The sequence below is a fragment of the Heptranchias perlo genome, chromosome 12 (assembly GCF_035084215.1).
Source record: "Heptranchias perlo isolate sHepPer1 chromosome 12, sHepPer1.hap1, whole genome shotgun sequence".
NCBI classification, from domain to species: domain Eukaryota; kingdom Metazoa; phylum Chordata; class Chondrichthyes; order Hexanchiformes; family Hexanchidae; genus Heptranchias; species Heptranchias perlo.
The window spans coordinates 10,542,698-10,560,702 of NC_090336.1; the positions used below are offsets into that span (position 1 = coordinate 10,542,698).

At 43.7% G+C, this 18,005-nt stretch overlaps 1 protein-coding gene across 2 annotated transcripts in view; it reads right to left on the reverse strand.

The window, feature by feature from the left end:
* The window catches only part of LOC137327814 (inactive serine protease PAMR1-like), a 228,670-nt gene that overhangs the window by 8,523 nt on the left and 202,142 nt on the right, over positions 1-18,005 (reverse strand). The window contains exons 8-12 of one of the 2 annotated variants that reach the window (XM_067993634.1): positions 15,253-15,465; positions 12,688-12,900; positions 11,542-11,754; positions 823-889; positions 279-511 (exon numbers count right to left, since the gene is read on the reverse strand). In XM_067993634.1, coding sequence (XP_067849735.1) covers positions 279-511; positions 823-889; positions 11,542-11,754; positions 12,688-12,900; positions 15,253-15,465 — 939 coding nt within the window. The remainder of the gene's footprint in view (positions 1-278; positions 512-822; positions 890-11,541; positions 11,755-12,687; positions 12,901-15,252; positions 15,466-18,005) is intronic. The other variant, XM_067993635.1, reaches the window with a different exon arrangement.

Genomic DNA, 18,005 nt, shown 5'->3' on the forward strand with positions numbered 1-18,005 from the left:
GAACTGTGAGTCATATACAAAGTAAACCAATTGCACATCAATGTTTGAGATCTTCTTTCAAGCTTGTAGCTGATGAAACTTCTAACATTGTACCAGAATGAGCAGGAATCTAAACTGCAGTCATTTTTTTAACTGCTTGTGTACTATGACTAGATTTAAAGGAACAGCCACCAAATTAAAACAAGACAGAAATACTTCATTTTTTTCACACCTTTCTCACATCATAGCACCAGAAAGAGAAATTAAATCAAATACCTTTAAACATGAATCATACTTACTGGGAATGCACGATGGTGATCGTCCACTCCATTTGCCAGTTTTAAGACATGTCCTTTTCCTACTCCCAAGACGCCTGTAGAAGGGGGAGATGCACTCGTACTCCAGCTGTGTGTGGGGATGATAGAATCCTGTGGGCAGATTCCCAATGTGGTGTACTGGGATTTTAGTGGGAGACATTTGAGACTGCTTCTTGTCCTGTAGAGTGGATAACAGCCTGTGCAATGGAGTCTTCCTGTTGGTGAAAATAAGCAACATGATACCTGTTATGGACAACATGTGACGAGGTCATTGATCTTCCAATGACATCACATAAATCTTACCAGTAACAAACACTCAAGGATTCTACCATTGGATCTTGTGTCTGTCTGTGTCTGTGGGTGTGTCTAAGAGATTGCCTGTGCCAGTGAGTGTACATGTATCAACACCCATATGTCAGTCTGTACTTGTGAGCGTGCCTGTATCTGTGAAAAGGAAACTAGGCTGTGAAAGCTAGTACCCGAGAACATCACATTGCTTTCCAATGGCAGGCATTGGGCATCTCACCTGGTCTGAGGCTGTGTTGACAGAACTCTCTGTCTCACCAGGTTAGGGATCTTGGGTTTTTTGCAAGCTGAAACAGAAAGAAATGCATGTAAGCAAAACAAGAGAGAGAAGGCATTACACTCACCCTATCCCTCCCAATACTGACAGGACTGCCTGGACTCAGAGCACTACATAATAAAGTCTGACATTACAAACCTCCTCCTCATAAAGTTTTACCCTGGGGTCAAGAGGAAAGATTCTGGAGGGAGAAGGGAATGGGGAATATAATGAGGATATACAGTGGGACTGAGCGCAATGAAAACAGACAGGGCTTTTGGGTCTAATAGACTTTTCCTGTTGTTAAAAATATTGTATATTCACAAGATGAGGGACTTCAGTTATATGGAGAGACTGGAGAAGCTAGGGTTGTGCTTAGAACAGAGAAGGTTAAGGGAACTGTGATGTAGTTAAGGGAACGAAATATTCCAGGGTACTTGAGGGAACTAAATATTCCAGGATACTTGACTTTTAGAAAAGATAGGCAAAATGGAAAAGTGGGGCAGTGGCAGGGGTTGTAGCCCTGATAATAATGAATGCGAGAAAGGCAGTAGTGAGAAAGGATCTTAGCTCAGAAAATCAGGATGTAGAATCAGTCTGGGTGGAGTTAAGAAACAACAAGGGGCAGAAAACACTGGTGGGAGTAGTTTATAGGCCCCCTAACAGTAGTTATAGTGTTGGACAGAGTATAAATCAGAAAATTAGAGGAGCAGGTAACAAGGGTAATGCAATAATCGTGGGGGATTTTAATCTTCATATAGACTGGGCAAACCAAATTGGCAAAAGTAGTTATGTGGAGACATTGAGTAGAATGGGCCTATACTCTCTGGAGTTTAGAAGAATGAGGGATGATTTCATTGAGACATATAAGATTCTGAGAGGGCTCGACAGGGTAGATGCTGAGAGGCTGTTTCTCCTGGCTGGAGAGTCTAGGGCATAGTTTCAGGATAAGGGGTCAGCCATTTAGGACTTGAGATGAGGAGAAATTTCTTCACTCAGGGTTGTGAATCTTTGGAGTTCTCTGCCCCAGAGGGCTGTGGATGCTCAGTCGTTGAGTATATTCAAGAGTGAGATAGATAGATTTTTGGACTCTAAGGGAATCAAGGGATATGGGGATCGGGTGGGAAAGTGGAGTTGAGGTCGAAGATCAGCCATAATCTTATTGAATGGCAGAGCAGGCTCGAGGGAACCGAATGGCCTACTCCTGCTCCTATTTCTTATGTTCTTATGTTTGGAGGACGAGTTCATGGAATGCATTCGAGACAGTTTTCTAGAACAATATGTCGAGGAATCAACTAGGGAACAGATTATTTTAGATCTAGTATTATGTAATGAGACTGGGTTAATTAGTAATCTTATAGTTAAGGATCCTCTGGGGCAGAGTGATCATGATATTATAGAATTTCATATTGAGTTTGAGTAGTTAAGTCTGAAACTAGGATCTTAAATTTAAACAATGCCAATTACATAGGTATGAGGGACAAATTGGCTAAGATAGGTTGGGAAATTAGATTAAAAGATATGATGGTAGATAAGCAATGGTGAACATTTAAAGAAATAATTTATAATTCTCACCGAATAGACATTCGCTTGAGGAATAAAAACTCCACGGAAAAGTGATCCAACTTTGGCTAACTAGAGAGGTTAAGGATAGTGTTAGATTAAAAGAAGAGGCTTATAATGTTGCCAAAAAGAATAGTAAGCCTGAGGATTGGGAGGGTTTTTGAAATCAGCAAAGTATAATCAAGAAATTGATAAAGAGGGAGAAAATTGAATGAGAGTAAACTTGCAAGAAATATAAAATCAGATTGTAAGAGCTTCTACAAGTGTGCAAGAAAGAAAAGATTAGCAAAAGTAAACATGGGTCCCTTAGAGATAGAGACAGGAGGAATTATAATGGGGAATAAGGAAATGGCAGAGACATTAAACAAATATTTTGTATCTGTCTTCACAGTAGGAGACACAAAAAACATACCGGAAATAATGGGGAATCAATGGTTAAATGAGAGTGAGGAATTTAAAGTAATTAACATTAGTAAAGAAAAAGTACTGGAGAAATTAATGGGACTAAAAGCCGACAAATCCCCTGGACCTGATGGCCTACATCATAGGGTTTTAAAAGATAGAATCATAGAATCATAGAAAAGTTACAGCACAGAAGGAGGCCATTCAGCCCATCAAGTCCATGCTGGCTCTATGCAAGAGCAATCCAGTTAGTCTCAATCCACCGCCCTATTCCCCTGCACATTTTTTCCTTTCAAGTACTTATCCAGTTCCCTTTTGAAAGCCTTGATTGAATCTGCCTCCACCACCACCAACCTCCCCCCCCCCACAGCAGTGCATTCCAGATCCTAACCACTCAGAGCGTAAAAAAGTTTTTCCTCATGTCACCTTTAGTTCTTTTGCCAATCACCTTAAATCTATGACCTCTAGTTCTTGACGCTTCTGCCAATCGGAACAGTTTCTCTCTATCTACTCTGACTAGACCCTTCATGATTTTGACCTCGATCAAATCGCCTCTCAACCTTCTCTGTTCCAAGAAGAACAACCCCAGCTTCTTCAGTCTATCCACGAAACTAAAGTCCCTCATCCCTGGAACCATTCTAGTAAATCTTTTCTGCACCCTCTCGAAGGCCTTCACATCTTTCCTAAAGTGTGGTGCCCAGAACTGGACACAATACTACAGTTGTGGCCGAACCAATGTTTTATAAAGGTTCATCATAACTTCCTTGCTTTTGTGCTCTATGCCTCTATTTATAAAGCCCAGGATCCCGTATGCTTTTTAAACCGCTTTCTCAACCTGCCCTGCCACTTTCAACGATTTGTGCACATATAACCTCAGATCTCTCTGTTCATGTACCCCTTTTAGAATTGTGCCCTCTCGTTTATATTGCCTTTCCTTGTTCTTCAGACCAAAATGTATTGCTTCGCATTTTTCTGCATTAAATTTCATCTGCCACGTGTTTGCCCATTCTACCAGCCTGTCTATATCCTCTTGAATTCTATCACTATCCTCCTCTCTGTTCATTACACTTCCAAGTTTTGTGTCATCTGCAAATTTAGAAATTGTGCCCTGAACACCCAAGTCCAAGTCATTAATAAATATCAAGGAAAGCAGTGGTCCTAATACCGACCCATGGGGAACACCACTGTATACCTCCCTCCAATCCGAAAAACAACTGTTCACCACTACTGTCTGTTTCCTGTTACTTAGCCAATTTTGTATCCATGCTGATACTGCCCCCTTTATTCCATGGCCTATTATGCGGCACTTTATCAAAAGCCTTTGAAAGTCCATATACACCACATCAACCGCATTGCCCTCATCAACCCTCTCACTTACCTCATCAAAAAACTCTACCAAGTTAGTTAAACACGATTTACCTTTAAAAAATCCGTGCTGGCTTTCCCTAATCAATCCACACTTGTCCAAGTGACTTCTAATTCTGTCCCGGATTATTGTTTCTAAAAGTTTCCCCACCACCGAGGTTAAACTGACTGGCCTGTAGTTGCTGGGTTTATCCTTACACCCTTTTTTGAACAAGGGTGTAACATTTGCAATTCTCCAGTCCTCTGGCACCACCCCCCCATATCTAAGTATGTTTGGAAGATTATGGCCAGATAAGATATAGCCGCAATTTCCACCCTTACTTCCCTCAGCAACCTAGATGCATTCCATCTGGACTGGGTGACTTATCTACTTTAAGTACAGCTAGCCTTTCATACCTTTCAGCCAATGTCCCAGACTCTTCCATCACCATCCATGGATATGTCCTGTCCCACCGGCAGGACTGACCTACCAGAGGTGGCGGTACAGTGATATACAGTCAGGAGGGAGTGGCCCTGGGAGTCCTCAACATTGACTCTGGACCCCATGAAATCTCATGGCCAGAGGCAGTAGTAGAGGCGGGTACAATTTTGTCTTTTAAAAAGCATTTGGACAGTTACATGGGCCAAGTGCAGGCAACTGGGACTAGCTTAGTGGTATAAACTGGGCAACATGGACATGTTGGGCCGAAGGGCCTGTTTCCATGTTGTAAACTTCTATGATTCTATGATTCTAGGTCAAACATGGGCAAGGAAACCTCCTGCTGATTACCACCTACCGCCCTCCCTCAGCTGATGAATCAGTCCTCCTCCATGTTGAACACCACTTGGAGGAAGCACTGAGGGTAGCACGGACACAGAATGTACTCTGGGTGGGGGACTTCAATGTCCATCACCAAGAGTGGCTCGGAACCACCACTACTGACCGAGTGGCCGAGTCCGAAAGGACATAGCTGCCAGACTGGGCCTGCGGCAGGTGGTGAGCGAACCAACATGAGGGAAAAACTTACTTGACCTCGTCCTCACCAATCTACCTGTCGCAAATGCATCTGTCCATGACAGTATTGGTAGGAGTGACCACCGCACAGTCCTCGTGGAGATGAAGTCCCGTCTTCGCACTGAGGACACCATCCAACGTGTTGTGTGGCACTACCACCGTGCTAAATGGGAGAGATTCAGAACAGATCTAGCAGCTCAAAACTGGGCATCCATGAGGCGCTGTGGGCCATCAGCAGCAGCAGAATTGTATTCCACCACAATCTGTAACCTCATGGCCCGGCATATTCCTCACTCTACCATTACCAACAAGCCAGGGGATCAACCCTGGTTCAATGAGGAGTGTAGAAGAGCATGCCAGGAGCAGCACCAGGCGTACCTAAAAATGAGGTGCCAACCTGGTGAAGCTACAACCCAGGACTACATGCATGCTAAACAGCGGAAGCAACATGCTATAGACAGAGCTAAGCGATTCTACATCCAACGGATCAGATCAAAGCTCTGCAGTCCTGCCACATCCAGTCGTGAATGGTGGTGGACAATTAAACAATTAACGGGAGGAGAAGGCTCTGTAAACATCCCCATCCTCAACGATGGCAGAGTCCAGCACGTGAGTGCAAAAGACAAGGCTGAAGCGTTTGTAACTATCTTCAGCCAGAAGTGGATGATCCTCCTCCCGATATCCCCACCATCACGGAAGCCAGTCTTCGGCCAATTCGATTCACTCCACGTGATATCAAGAAACGGCTGAGTGCACTGGATACAGCAAAGGCTATGGGCCCCGACAACATCTCGGCTGTAGTGCTGAAGACTTGTGCTCCAGAACTAGCCGCGCCTCCAGCCAAGCTGTTCCAGTACAGCTACAACACTGGCATCTACCCGACAATGTGGAAAATTGCCCAGGTATGTCCTGTCCACAAAAAGCAGGACAAATCCAATCCAGCCAATTACCGCCCCAATCAGTCGACTCTCAATCATCAGCAAAGTGATGGAAGATATCGTCGACAGTGCTATCAAGCGGCACTTACTCACCAATAACCTGATCACTGATGCTCAGTTTGGGTTCCGCCAGGACCACTCGGCTCCAAACCTCATTACAGCCTTGGTCCAAACATGGACAAAAGAGCTGAATTCCAGAGGTGAGGTGAGAGTGACTGTCCTTGACAACAAGGCAGCATTTGACCGAATGTGGCACCAAGGAGCCCAAGTAAAATTGAAGTCAATGGGAATCAGGGGGAAAACTCTCCAGTGGCTAGAGTCATACCAAGCACAAAGGAAGATGGTAGTGGTTGTTGGAGGCCAATCATCTCAGCCCCAGGGCATTGCTGCAGGAGTCCCTCAGGGCAGTGTCCTAGGTTCAACCATCTTCAGCTGCTTCATCAATGACCTTCCCTCCATCAAAAGGTCAGAAATGGGGATGTTCTCTGATGATTGCACAGTGTTCAGCTCCATTCGCAACCCCTCAGATAATGAAGCTGTCCGAGCCCACATGCAGCAAGACCTGGACAACATCCAGGCTTGGGCTCATAAGTGGCAAGTAACATTCATGCCAGACAAGTGCCAGGCAATGATCATCTCCAACAAGAGAGAGTCTAACCACCTCCCGTTGACATTCAACGGCATTACCATCGCCGAGTCCCCCAGCATTAACATCCTGGGGGTCACCATTGACCAGAAACTTAACTGGACCAGCCATATAAATACTGTGGCTACAAAAGCAGGTCAGAGGCTGTGTATTCTGCGGCGAGTGACTCACCTCCTGACTCCCTAAAGCCTTTACACCATCTACAAGGCACAAGTCAGGAGTGTGATGGAATACTCTCCACTTGCCTGGATGAGTGCAGCTCCAACAACATTCAAGAAGCTCGACACCATCCAGGACAAAGCAGCCCACTTGATTGGCACTCCATCAACCACCCTAAACATTCACTCCCTTCACCATTGGCTCACAGTGGCTGCAGTGTATCCCATCCACAGGATGCACTGCAGCAACTCGCCAAGGCTTCTTCGACAGCACCTCCCAAACCCGCGACCTCTACCACCTAGAAGGAGAAGAGCAGCAGGTACATGGGAACAACACCACCTGCACGTTCCCCTCGAAGTCACACACCATCCCGACTTGAAAATATATCGCCGTTCCTTCATTGTCGCTGGGTCAAAATCCTGGAACTCCCTTCCTAACAGCACTGTGGGAGAACTTTCAACACACGGACTGCAGCAGTTCAAGAAGACAGCTCACCACCACCTTCTCAAGGGCAATTAGGGATGGGCAATAAATGCTAGCCTTGCCAGCGACACCCACATCCCATGAACGAATAAAAAAAAAGCTCCGCTTTATCAATTATTAGCCCATCCAGTATCTCAACTACATCTTCCTTTACTGAGACTTTGGCAGCATCTTCTTCCTTGATAAAGACAGATGCAAAGTATTCATTTAGTACCTCTGCCACGCCCTCTGCAACCATGAGTAGATCTCCTTTTTGGTCCGTGATTGGCCCCACCCCTTCTCTTACTACCCGTTTACTGTTTACATGCCTATCGAAGATTTTTGGATTCCCTTTTATGTTTGCCGGCAGTCTATTCTCATACTCTGATGTGGCTACAGAGATAATGAATGTATTGGTTTTGGTATTCCAGAATTCCCTAGATTCTGGAACGGTCCCCATGGATTGGAAGGTAGCAAATGTAACCCTGCTATTCAAGAAAGGAGGGAGAGAGAAAACAGGAAACTATAGGCCAGTTAGCCTGACATCAGTAGTAGAGAAAATGCTAGAATCTATTATTAAGGACGTAGTAACAGGGCACTTAGAAAATCATAATATGATTAGGCAGAGTCAACACAGTTTTATGAGAGGGAAATTGTGTCTGACAAATCTATTAGAGTTTTTTGAGGATGTAACTAGCAGGGTAGATAAGGAGGAACCAGTGGATTTAGTATATTTGGATTTTCAAAAGGCATTCGATAAGGTGCCACACAAGTGGTTGTTACACAAGATTAGGGTTCATGGGATTGGGGGTAATATATCAGCATGAAATGAGGATTGGTTAACGGACAGAAAAGAGAGTAGGAATAAATGGGTCATCTTCGGGTTGGCAGATTGTCACAAGTGGGGTGCTGCAAAGATCAGTGCTTGGACCTCAACTGTTTACAATATATATCAATGACTTAGATGAGGGGACCGAGTGTAATATATCCAAGTTTGCTGACAATACAAAGCTAGATAGGAAAGTAAGCTGTGAGGAGGACGCAAAGAGGCTGCAAAGGGATATGGACAGATTAAGTGAGTGGTCGAGAAGATGGCAGGTGGAGTATAATGTGGGGAAATGTGAAATTATCCACTTTGGTAGGAAGAATAGAAAAGCAGAATATTTTTTAAAAGGTGAGAGACTAAGAAATGTTGGTATTCAAAGGGATTTGTGTGTCCTTGTACACAAATTACAGAAAGTTAACATGCAGTACAGCAAGCAATTAGGAAGGCAAATGGTATGTTAGCCTTTATTGCAAGGGGGTTGGAGTATGAGAGTAAGGGTGTCTTGCTGCAATTATATAGGGCTCTGGTGAGACAGTTTTGGTCTCCTTACCTAAGGAAGGATATATTTGCATTAGAGGGGGTGCACCGAAGGTTCACTCGATTGATTTCTGGGATGAGGGGGTTGTCATATGAGGAGAGATTGAGTAGATTGGGCCTATATTCTCTGGAGTTGGAAGAATGAGAGGTTATCTCATTGAAATGTATAAAATTCTTAGGGGGCTTGACAGGGTAGATGCTGAGAGGCTGTTTCCCTGGCTGGAGTGTCTAGAACTAGGGATCATAGTCTCAAGATAAGGGGTTGGCGATTGAGGACCGAGATGATGAAAAATTTCTTCACTCAGAGGGTTGTGAATCTTTGGCATTCTCTACCCCAGAGGGCTGTGGATGCTCAGTCGTTAAATATATTCAAGACTGAGATCGATAGATTTTTGGACTCTAAGGGAATCAAGGGATATAGGGATAGGACGGGAAGGTGGAGTTGAGGTAGATCAGCCATGATCTTACTGAATGGCGGAGCAGGTTTGAGGAGCTGTATGGCCGACTCCTGCTCCTATTTCTTATGTTCTTATGTAAGGGGAGATTTGTTGGAGGTGTTCCAAATCACGAACGATTTTGATCGAGTAAATATGGAGAAACTCTTTCGAATGGCAGAAGGATCGGTAACCGGAGGACATAGATTTAAGTTGATCTGCAAAGGAACCAGAGGCGACATGAGGAAATATTTTTTTACGCAGCATGTTGTAATGATCTGGAATGCACTGCCTGAAAAGGTGGCGGCAGCAGATTCAATAGTAACTTTCGAAAGGGAATTGGATAAATACTTGAATGGAAACAATTTACAGGGCTATGTAGAAAGAGCAGGGGAATTGGGTACCTCTTTCAAAGAGCCAGCACAGGCACAATAGGCCTAATGGCCTCCTCCTGTGCTGTGCCTACTATGATACTATGAAAATAGATTTAGGTGAAGAAGCTCATTTGATCTCCAAACACCAGCCCTATTGTCCATTCTTTACAGCATCCAACTAGTTCTTCAGAGTCTGTTAAATGTTCGTCTGGGCCCACCTGACTTTCTGTGGTCAGAATTAAACTTCGATAAGATTAGGCCCTGATGAGAACAGTTTGTCCTTCCCCAAGTCCTTGTCCATTTACCTGAAGTGGGTGTATAAAGCTGGAGAAATGCTGACCAATTTTTAAAATTATGTTTTACTGCACACTTTTGGAGAGTGGGGTAGGTAAGAGATTCTATGCTCTTGTGAATACAATGAGAGTTATGCATAGTCCTATGTTGTTATGTATTTATTTGCAAATGTTTGTAAAACTTTTGCTCCTTACCCCTTTTAAAATTCTATCCACAGAGTCAATTACGCCATGAGTTACTTATACATTTTATAATCAAAAGTATATACAAAGCCTTTTGAGGCAATGTTAGACAGGTTGAACTGGCAGATTTAAACTAAAGTGGTTCAGTGGGTCAATGATTACCCAGTCACCTCTTAGACCTGGGTCCAAATCAGCCCACAGTATCAGCTTACATCTCCTCTCACTGATGGATATAAAGGTTCTACCTGAAATGAGTTTCGACATTCCCAGCCCAGCACTTACTAGACACACATCTGCAACAGAAAATCATTCACAGTTCGGCACAGATATTGGCATCTCACTTGGCGCCAGAAATGGAAATGTCACGCCTGCAGCAGGAGTGCTCCTTTCAGGTTAAAGGACATTGTTGAATACAGGGAATTTTACTCTGTATCTAATCAATGCTGTACCTGACCTGGCAACGTGTAATGTGTAGAGGGAACATTACTGTGTATCTAACCTGTGTTGTACCTGACCTGGGAGTGTTTGATGGGACAGTGTAGAAGGAACTTTACTCTGTATCTAACCGATGCTATACCTGCCCTGGGAGTGGTTGTTAGGGCAGTGCACATGGAAATTTACTCTGTATCTAACTAGTGCTATGCCTGAAGTAGGAGTGCTTCATGGGGCAGTGTAGAGGGAGCTTTACTCTGTATTTAATTTGGGCTGAAGCTGATCTGAGGGTTCTCTATGGGGCAGTGTAGAAGGAGCTTTACTATATATTTAAGCCATGCTGTCACTGATCGGGAAGCGCTTGATGTTGATGCTTGCAATTGAAAAATAGGTTAAAATTGTTTTAGTCTCCAAATCTACCATTTTTCTCATTTGTGAACACAAAAACAAAATCAGCACAATTAATTTGTGAGCCACCAAAACAGAGGGTAACTCCTGGTCTCCAGCATGGGAAGGCAATAATATAATCTACAACTCTAACCGTACTCTGCAATGTCCATGATCAGAAGAACATAGGAATTTTTAGGAACAGGAAACAAGTCTATCACTTTTTGATTGCTATCAAATCCATTTTCATACCGCTTCTCTTCCATATCCCTTCTCTCTCCAAAACATATTGGCATAACATTTCTGCGGGGTGATCTCCCACTGCAACCTCTGCAGAAACCCAAGAGAAGAGGAGTAAACATCCTGTTTACCCGGAGTTTTCGCCAATTTTCTGCCGAAGTTACCATGTGACATCGGGACAAGCTATGCAGGTGTGTTGCCCCGCCTGGTGACCTAGTGAACCAGTTTGTACCATTTGTTTCAAAGGTTGTCCCTAGCAACTTGCTCCCTACGTACAAAAATAATCCACCCGCTTTCCATTATTACGCCTAACTTCCTAATTTTCCTCTGTGGTCCCCAACATTCGAGCCCTTCATATCGCCGGTTTGTTATGACACTTGGATTGCATCCTGCAACACGTGACATCACACCAGCCACACCGCGCACAAAAAGGGTTTCGCTGCGTTACCTTTTATACAGGTTGGCTGCTTCTCCGTCCACGTTCCATCCTGTTGACAAGTTCTCTGCGCATTGCCACTCAGAACATACGAATAATTGCAGGTGAACTGCACGATGGTGTCCATGGTCGCATAGCCCTGGTGTATGTGCCCGCTTCCTGGGAGAATTCTTTGTTGCCCATTCAGTGGTACACCAGGGTCAGCACAGCTCTTACTCGTTGGAACTGAAGATCGAAACAATGCTTTATACAGCAATCACAATAGTCAGGATGTGTTCTGCTCTTGGTTTCTTTAGTGTTAATAATCCTATTTTTTGACTGAGAAATGCTGAAATTTTTCTCTTGAAATCTCTGCAGTTCAGCCATGCAGAAGCCTCTCCTGACACACCTGAGCAACGCATGTATTAATAATGCATGGTGAATATTGCAGTCAATTGAAATATCATGCAGTCTACGTCTATTGCGTACAGAGCATTAGTGCTAGTGTTAGGATGTAGGGCAACGATAGTCCTAGCAGCACATTCAATGAGAGCATCTTTACCTTTGCTGGAGGTGAAATAATTCTAGGGCAAATAGATTGTAAGGGGAATTTATTTCACACAGCAGTATATAGCTGCAATTGGAGTTAGGAACCCTGAGAAAGCCCTTAATTGCCAGCCTGAAGAATATTAGTGCGAAGAAGTCAATTTTGAAAACGTGGAATACTAATGGGAAAGTGGGCACTGTTTTCCCAGTTTTCCATCCCTTTTAACAACAGCTGCATTGGGAAAGCAGCAGGAGTCTGTACTGAAGGCTGGAGCCTGTGTCCTGATGTCACCTAGTGACACCATCAAGTGATCCCTGGTCTTTAAACAACGTCCATCACCCGTGAGGTGTCCTAGGCTAAAACCTCTCGGTACATGTCAAATATCCATGAGAACATTCAACAACTCAAAGTAGGGGTAGGCTCCCACTGTGTGATTTTATATTTATACCATGAGTAGACCCAACTGCTGGATGACTGAGTTCTAGAACCACAAGTACTCTGTTATTTGAAATCACAAGCTATCATAAGTACAATGAAAATGCTCACGGATTTTTATGTGTATCAGATACTTGAGGTTATTTCTTTCATTTTAAAGTTTTGAGTTTGGCTACAAAAGGGTTTCACTGCGTTACCTTTTATACAGGCTGGCTGCTTCTCCGTCCACGTTCCATCCTGTTGACAAGTTCTCTCCGCACTGCCACTCAGAACAAACAAATAATTGCAGGTGAACTGCACAATGGTGCCCATGGTCGCATAGCCCTGATATATGTGCCCGCTTTCTGGGAGGATTCTTTGTTGCCCGTTCAGTGGTACACCAGGGTCAGCACAGCTCTTACTCTCTGGAACTAAAGATTGAAGCATTGTACAAAAGTAACAATAGTTGGGATATCTTCAGCTTTTGAGTTTTTTTTCATTGTTAATACTCAAACTTCTGACTGATAAATGATTAAATTCTTTGCTATGAAATCGCCCATGATTTTCTGCTGGGAGCAAAAGGTACCCACATCGATAGAGAGAACATGCATTTATATAGCGTCTTCCATGTCCTCAGGACATCTCAAAATGCTTTACATTCAATGAATTACTTTTGACGTATAGTCACTGTTGGCTTGCAGGCAAATGTGGCAGCTAATTTATACACAGTAAAGGGATTCGCTATCACCCATCAAAGATCAAAATTACTCCCTCTGAGATAAATGACCAGATAATTTGTTTTTGGTAACGTTGGTTGTGGGATAAATCTTGGCAGATCAACGAGAGAACTCCCTTGCTCTTCCTTACATAGTGCCATGGGATTTTTCATGTTCCCGAGAGGGCGGACGGGACCTGAGTTTAACATCTCACACATGAAGCACAGCATCTCTGATAATGCAGCACTCTTGAGCGCCAGCCTAGATTTTGTGCTCAAATCTTGGAGCGGGGCTTGAAACCATGACTTTCTGACTGAGAGGCAAGAACACTACCACTGAACCAATGCTGATGAATTGGGGTAAAGAGTTCAAGCTGGAAAATCCTGCATCACCTGTGATTATGACCTTTACACTCTACTCAAGTGGTTCTACAGCTATTTAGTTTAACTAGCATGTGCAGAGGTCAACTGTGCTGTGTAGAGTGGAATTTGACTGAATCGATGGCGCAGAACAAGAGCCTGTTTTACTGACAGGGCTCCGTCAGAATATGTTGACGCAGTGCCAGAGGGGCTGGCTGCTCTTTGTGCGTCTGTGGGGGCCAGCACCACACAGGCTGGGCAGCATAATCTCTGGAAAGATGTTGTAACCAGGGTAAATGCTCAGGACTGAGATATGCAAGAAATTCAGCATAAACACAGGGCGGGTTAGATTGTGAGCATGTATGTTGGAAGCTGCCCCTTGTTACTGTCACATGTGGTGTGACCTTTGAAATTAATGTGCAAATATTTGGCAAAGATTATTGACTTGCACAGATAGGGACCAAATCAACCTGGCTGCCATTATGAAGGGATATTTGTAAAGAAACCACGCACTGCTCTATAAAGGTATTTATCTTTTGCAACATGGAGCACACTGTATAGGGCTGATTTTACAAAATCAAAACTTTATAAAATCCAAAAGTGCATACTGGTAATATAGGTGCATGTTCGCCATAATTTTCTGTGCATTAAATTAAATTAAGTTAAATGACTGAATAGAAAATCGTGGGGTCTGTGCCCCTAAATCCTCGATATGCGCTCCCAGTGGGCAAGACTCCCAGTTAGGAGGGTGATTTTGCAAATTCCGCCTTACGTGCACTTATTGTCATTCATGTTCTGTATTTGAAATGCTGGGAATGCATGAGAATGACTTACAGGCCATAAATGGGCAATGCCCTGGGAATTCAAAGCGCTATCTCTGACTGGCCCATAGTTATAAAACAGCTGCACCAGTGAACCTTGATAGGCAACATTTTGTACAGATCTACTAATTGCTTCTCCTAGGCCAAGTTATCCTACAACAACTGAACCTGGCACTGTCTGGGGTGTCCTGTTTAGTGGATGATGGATGCAGATAATGGATGCTGGATTCTTTCTGGTTCCTCGCAGGTCCATGGCGCTGAAGACACTGGGGAGCCTTCTCTCTCCCTATGTTTCACCAATAATGCACACATATTACCAGCTATAAAGGAGGTTGCCGTCCCTTTTAACATTGACTGCATTGGTGGAGCAGCAGGAAACACACCCTAGTGTTAGAGTCTGTAATGAGGGCTTGGGTGTGTTTCCAGATGTCATCCAGCGACACCATCAAGTGGTCCCTGGTCAGGTACAGCGGGGGTTGGGTGAGATTCAAAGAAAATCACGAGCTTGCAATTTGTTTCAAAGAAAATCACAAGCTTGCTTTTGAGCAAACACAAATCATAGGTTCCAGATTGGTAAACAACGTCCATCACCCATGAGGTGTCCCAGGCTGAAACCTCTCACTGAATATCAAATGTCCATAAGAACATTCAACAACCCAAAGTAGGGGTAGGCTCCCACTGTTGGATTTGATATTTATAATATGAGTAGATCCAACCGCTGCGTGACTGAACTCTAGAACCACAAGTACTCCGTGTTATTTGAAATCATGAGTTATCATATGTACGTAATGAAAATGCTGACGGATTTCTATGTGTATCAGATACTTGAGGTTATTTCTTTCATTTTTATGTTTGAGTCTGGCTACAAAAGGGTTTCGCTGCGTTACCTTTTGTACAGGTTGGCAGCTTCTCCGTCCACGTTCCATCCTGTTGACAAGTTCTCTGCGCATTGCCACTCAGAACAAACAAATAATTACAGGTGAACTGCACGATGGTGCCCATGGTCGCATAGCCCTGGTGTATGTGCCCGCTTCCTGGGAGAATTCTTCGTTGCCCATTCAGTGGTACACCAGGGTCAGCACAGCTCTTACTCTCTGGAACTGAAGATCAAAGCATTGCTTTATACAGCAGTCACATTAGTGCCCGAATCATGCTGAGGAGTCAACTCAGGCTTCACGATGGGGAGTTGTGGGTTGCATCCTATCAATATGGGAATCCTCTAAATACCCTACAGATAACAAAGATGCTTGTATGAGCAAAGAGGGTGTGACCAGTAGGGCATATTGGGGTACAGTCTCCGCTCGTTTACACTGGTAATATCAGCACAATCCGGGCAGAATCGGCCGAACCAGCGCAAAAGATCAGGGAATTTTAAATGTAAGTGAGTTACGTCCAAAACCACTCACGTTCGTGTTTTCCGTGATCTTTTATGCTGGTTTAAGATTCAATTCACCAAATCAGGTTCCGCCTACAAAACTGGCCACGCCTCCAGGTCGAAATTGCGAGATTCCACCAATTGTGCTGGTTCGGGAAGGCTCTTCAAATTGGGCTCATTTTCTTAGGTGCACAGGCACTAGTATGCACATTTTAAAAGATTTTTCATATCTAAAATATTTAATTTACTAATAAACTGACTAGTGTACACTAATGAAACTATTAAATGGTTCAGTACAGTTTTTGAAGTCATTTTCAGTGATTTTAAATCAGGTTTCGCACAGTTGGAGGACTGAACACTCATTAAAAATGCTTACTTTTGTTGATAAGCCCATTTTCAGATGTATTAATAAAACTGCACCAGGTTACCACTCTTAAATACATCAAGGAATATTTTTAATGGAAAGAAAAGAAACGATTATACTCAATTCCGCCGCTCAATTGCGCTGGTACATTGAAGATTTTACATTTGTGATTATGCAAATTAATTGTTTTGGAAACTGGAACTGGAACCGAACCAGAGCAATTTCGAGGGCGTTTTGGATGTAATTTCCCGATTGCACCGAAAGCAAAAACTCTACCCCGTTGTGCATGTGACCAGTAGGACGTATTGTGTGTGTGACCAGTAGGATGTATTGTGTGTGTGACCAGTAGGATGTATTGTGCGTGTGACCAGCAGGATGTATTGTGTGTGTGACCAGTAGGATGTATTGTGTGTGTGACCATTAGGATGCATTGTGTGTGTGACCAGTAGGACATATTTTGTGTGTGACCAGTAGGATGTATTGTGTGTGTGACCAGTAGGATGTATTGTGTGTGTGACCAGTAAGATGTATTGTGTGTGTGAGACCAGTAGGATGTATTGTGTGTGTGACCATTAGGATGCATTGTGTGTGTGACCAGTAGGACATATTTTGTGTGTGACCAGTAGGATGTATTGTGTGTGTGACCAGTAGGATGTATTGTGTGTGTGACCAGTAGGATGTATTGTGTGTGTGACCAGTAGGATGTATTGTGTGTGTGACCAGTAGGATGTATTGTGTGTGTGACCATTAGGATGCATTGTGTGTGTGACCAGTAGGACATATTTTGTGTGTGACCAGTAGGATGTATTGTGTGTGTGACCAGTAAGATGTATTGTGTGTGTGACCAGTAGGATGTATTGTGTGTGTGACCAGTAGGACGTATTGTGTGTGTGACCAGTAGGATGTATTGTGTGTGTGACCAGTAAGATGTATTGTGTGTGTGACCAGTAGGATGTATTGTGTGTGTGACCAGTAGGATGTATTGTGTGTGTGACCAGTAGGATGTATTTTGCATGTGACCAGCAGGACATATTTTGTGTGTGACCAGTAGGATGTATTGTGCATGTGACCAGTAGGATGTATTGTGTGTGTGACCAGTAGGATGTATTTTGCATGTGACCAGTAGGATGTACTTTGTGTGTGACCAGTAGGATGTATTGTGCATGTGACCAGCAGGATGTATTGTGCATGTGACCAGCAGGATGTATTTTGTGTGTGACCAGTAGGATGTATTGTGCATGTGACCAGTAGGATGTATTGTGTGTGTGACCAGTAGGATGTATTGTGCATGTGACCAGCAGGATGTATTTTGTGTGTGACCAGTAGGATGTATTGTGCATGTGACCAGTAGGATGTATTGTGTGTGTGACCAGTAGGATGTATTGTGTGTGTGACCAGTAGGATGTATTTCGTGTGTGACCAGTAGGATGTATTGTGTGTGTGAGACCAGCAGGATGTATTGTGCATGTGACCAGTAGGACGTATTGTGTGTGTGACCAGTAGGACGTATTGTTTGTGTGACCAGTAGGAGGCATTGTGTGTGACCAGTAGGATGTATTGTGCGTGTGACCAGTAGGATGTATTGTGCGTGTGACCAGTAGGATGTATTGTGCGTGTGACCAGTAGGATGTATTGTGCGTGTGACCAGTAGGATGTATTTTGTGTGTGACCAGTAGGATGTATTGTGTGTGTGACCAGTAGAATTTATTGTGCGTGTGACCAGTAGGATGTATTTTGTGTGTGACCAGTAGGATGTATTGTGCGTGTGACCAGTAGGATGTATTGTGCGTGTGACCAGTAGGATGTATTGTGTGTGTGACCAGTAGGACGTATTTTGTGTGTGACGAGTAGGACGTATTGTGTGTGTGACCAGTAGGATGTATTGTGCGTGTGACCAGCAG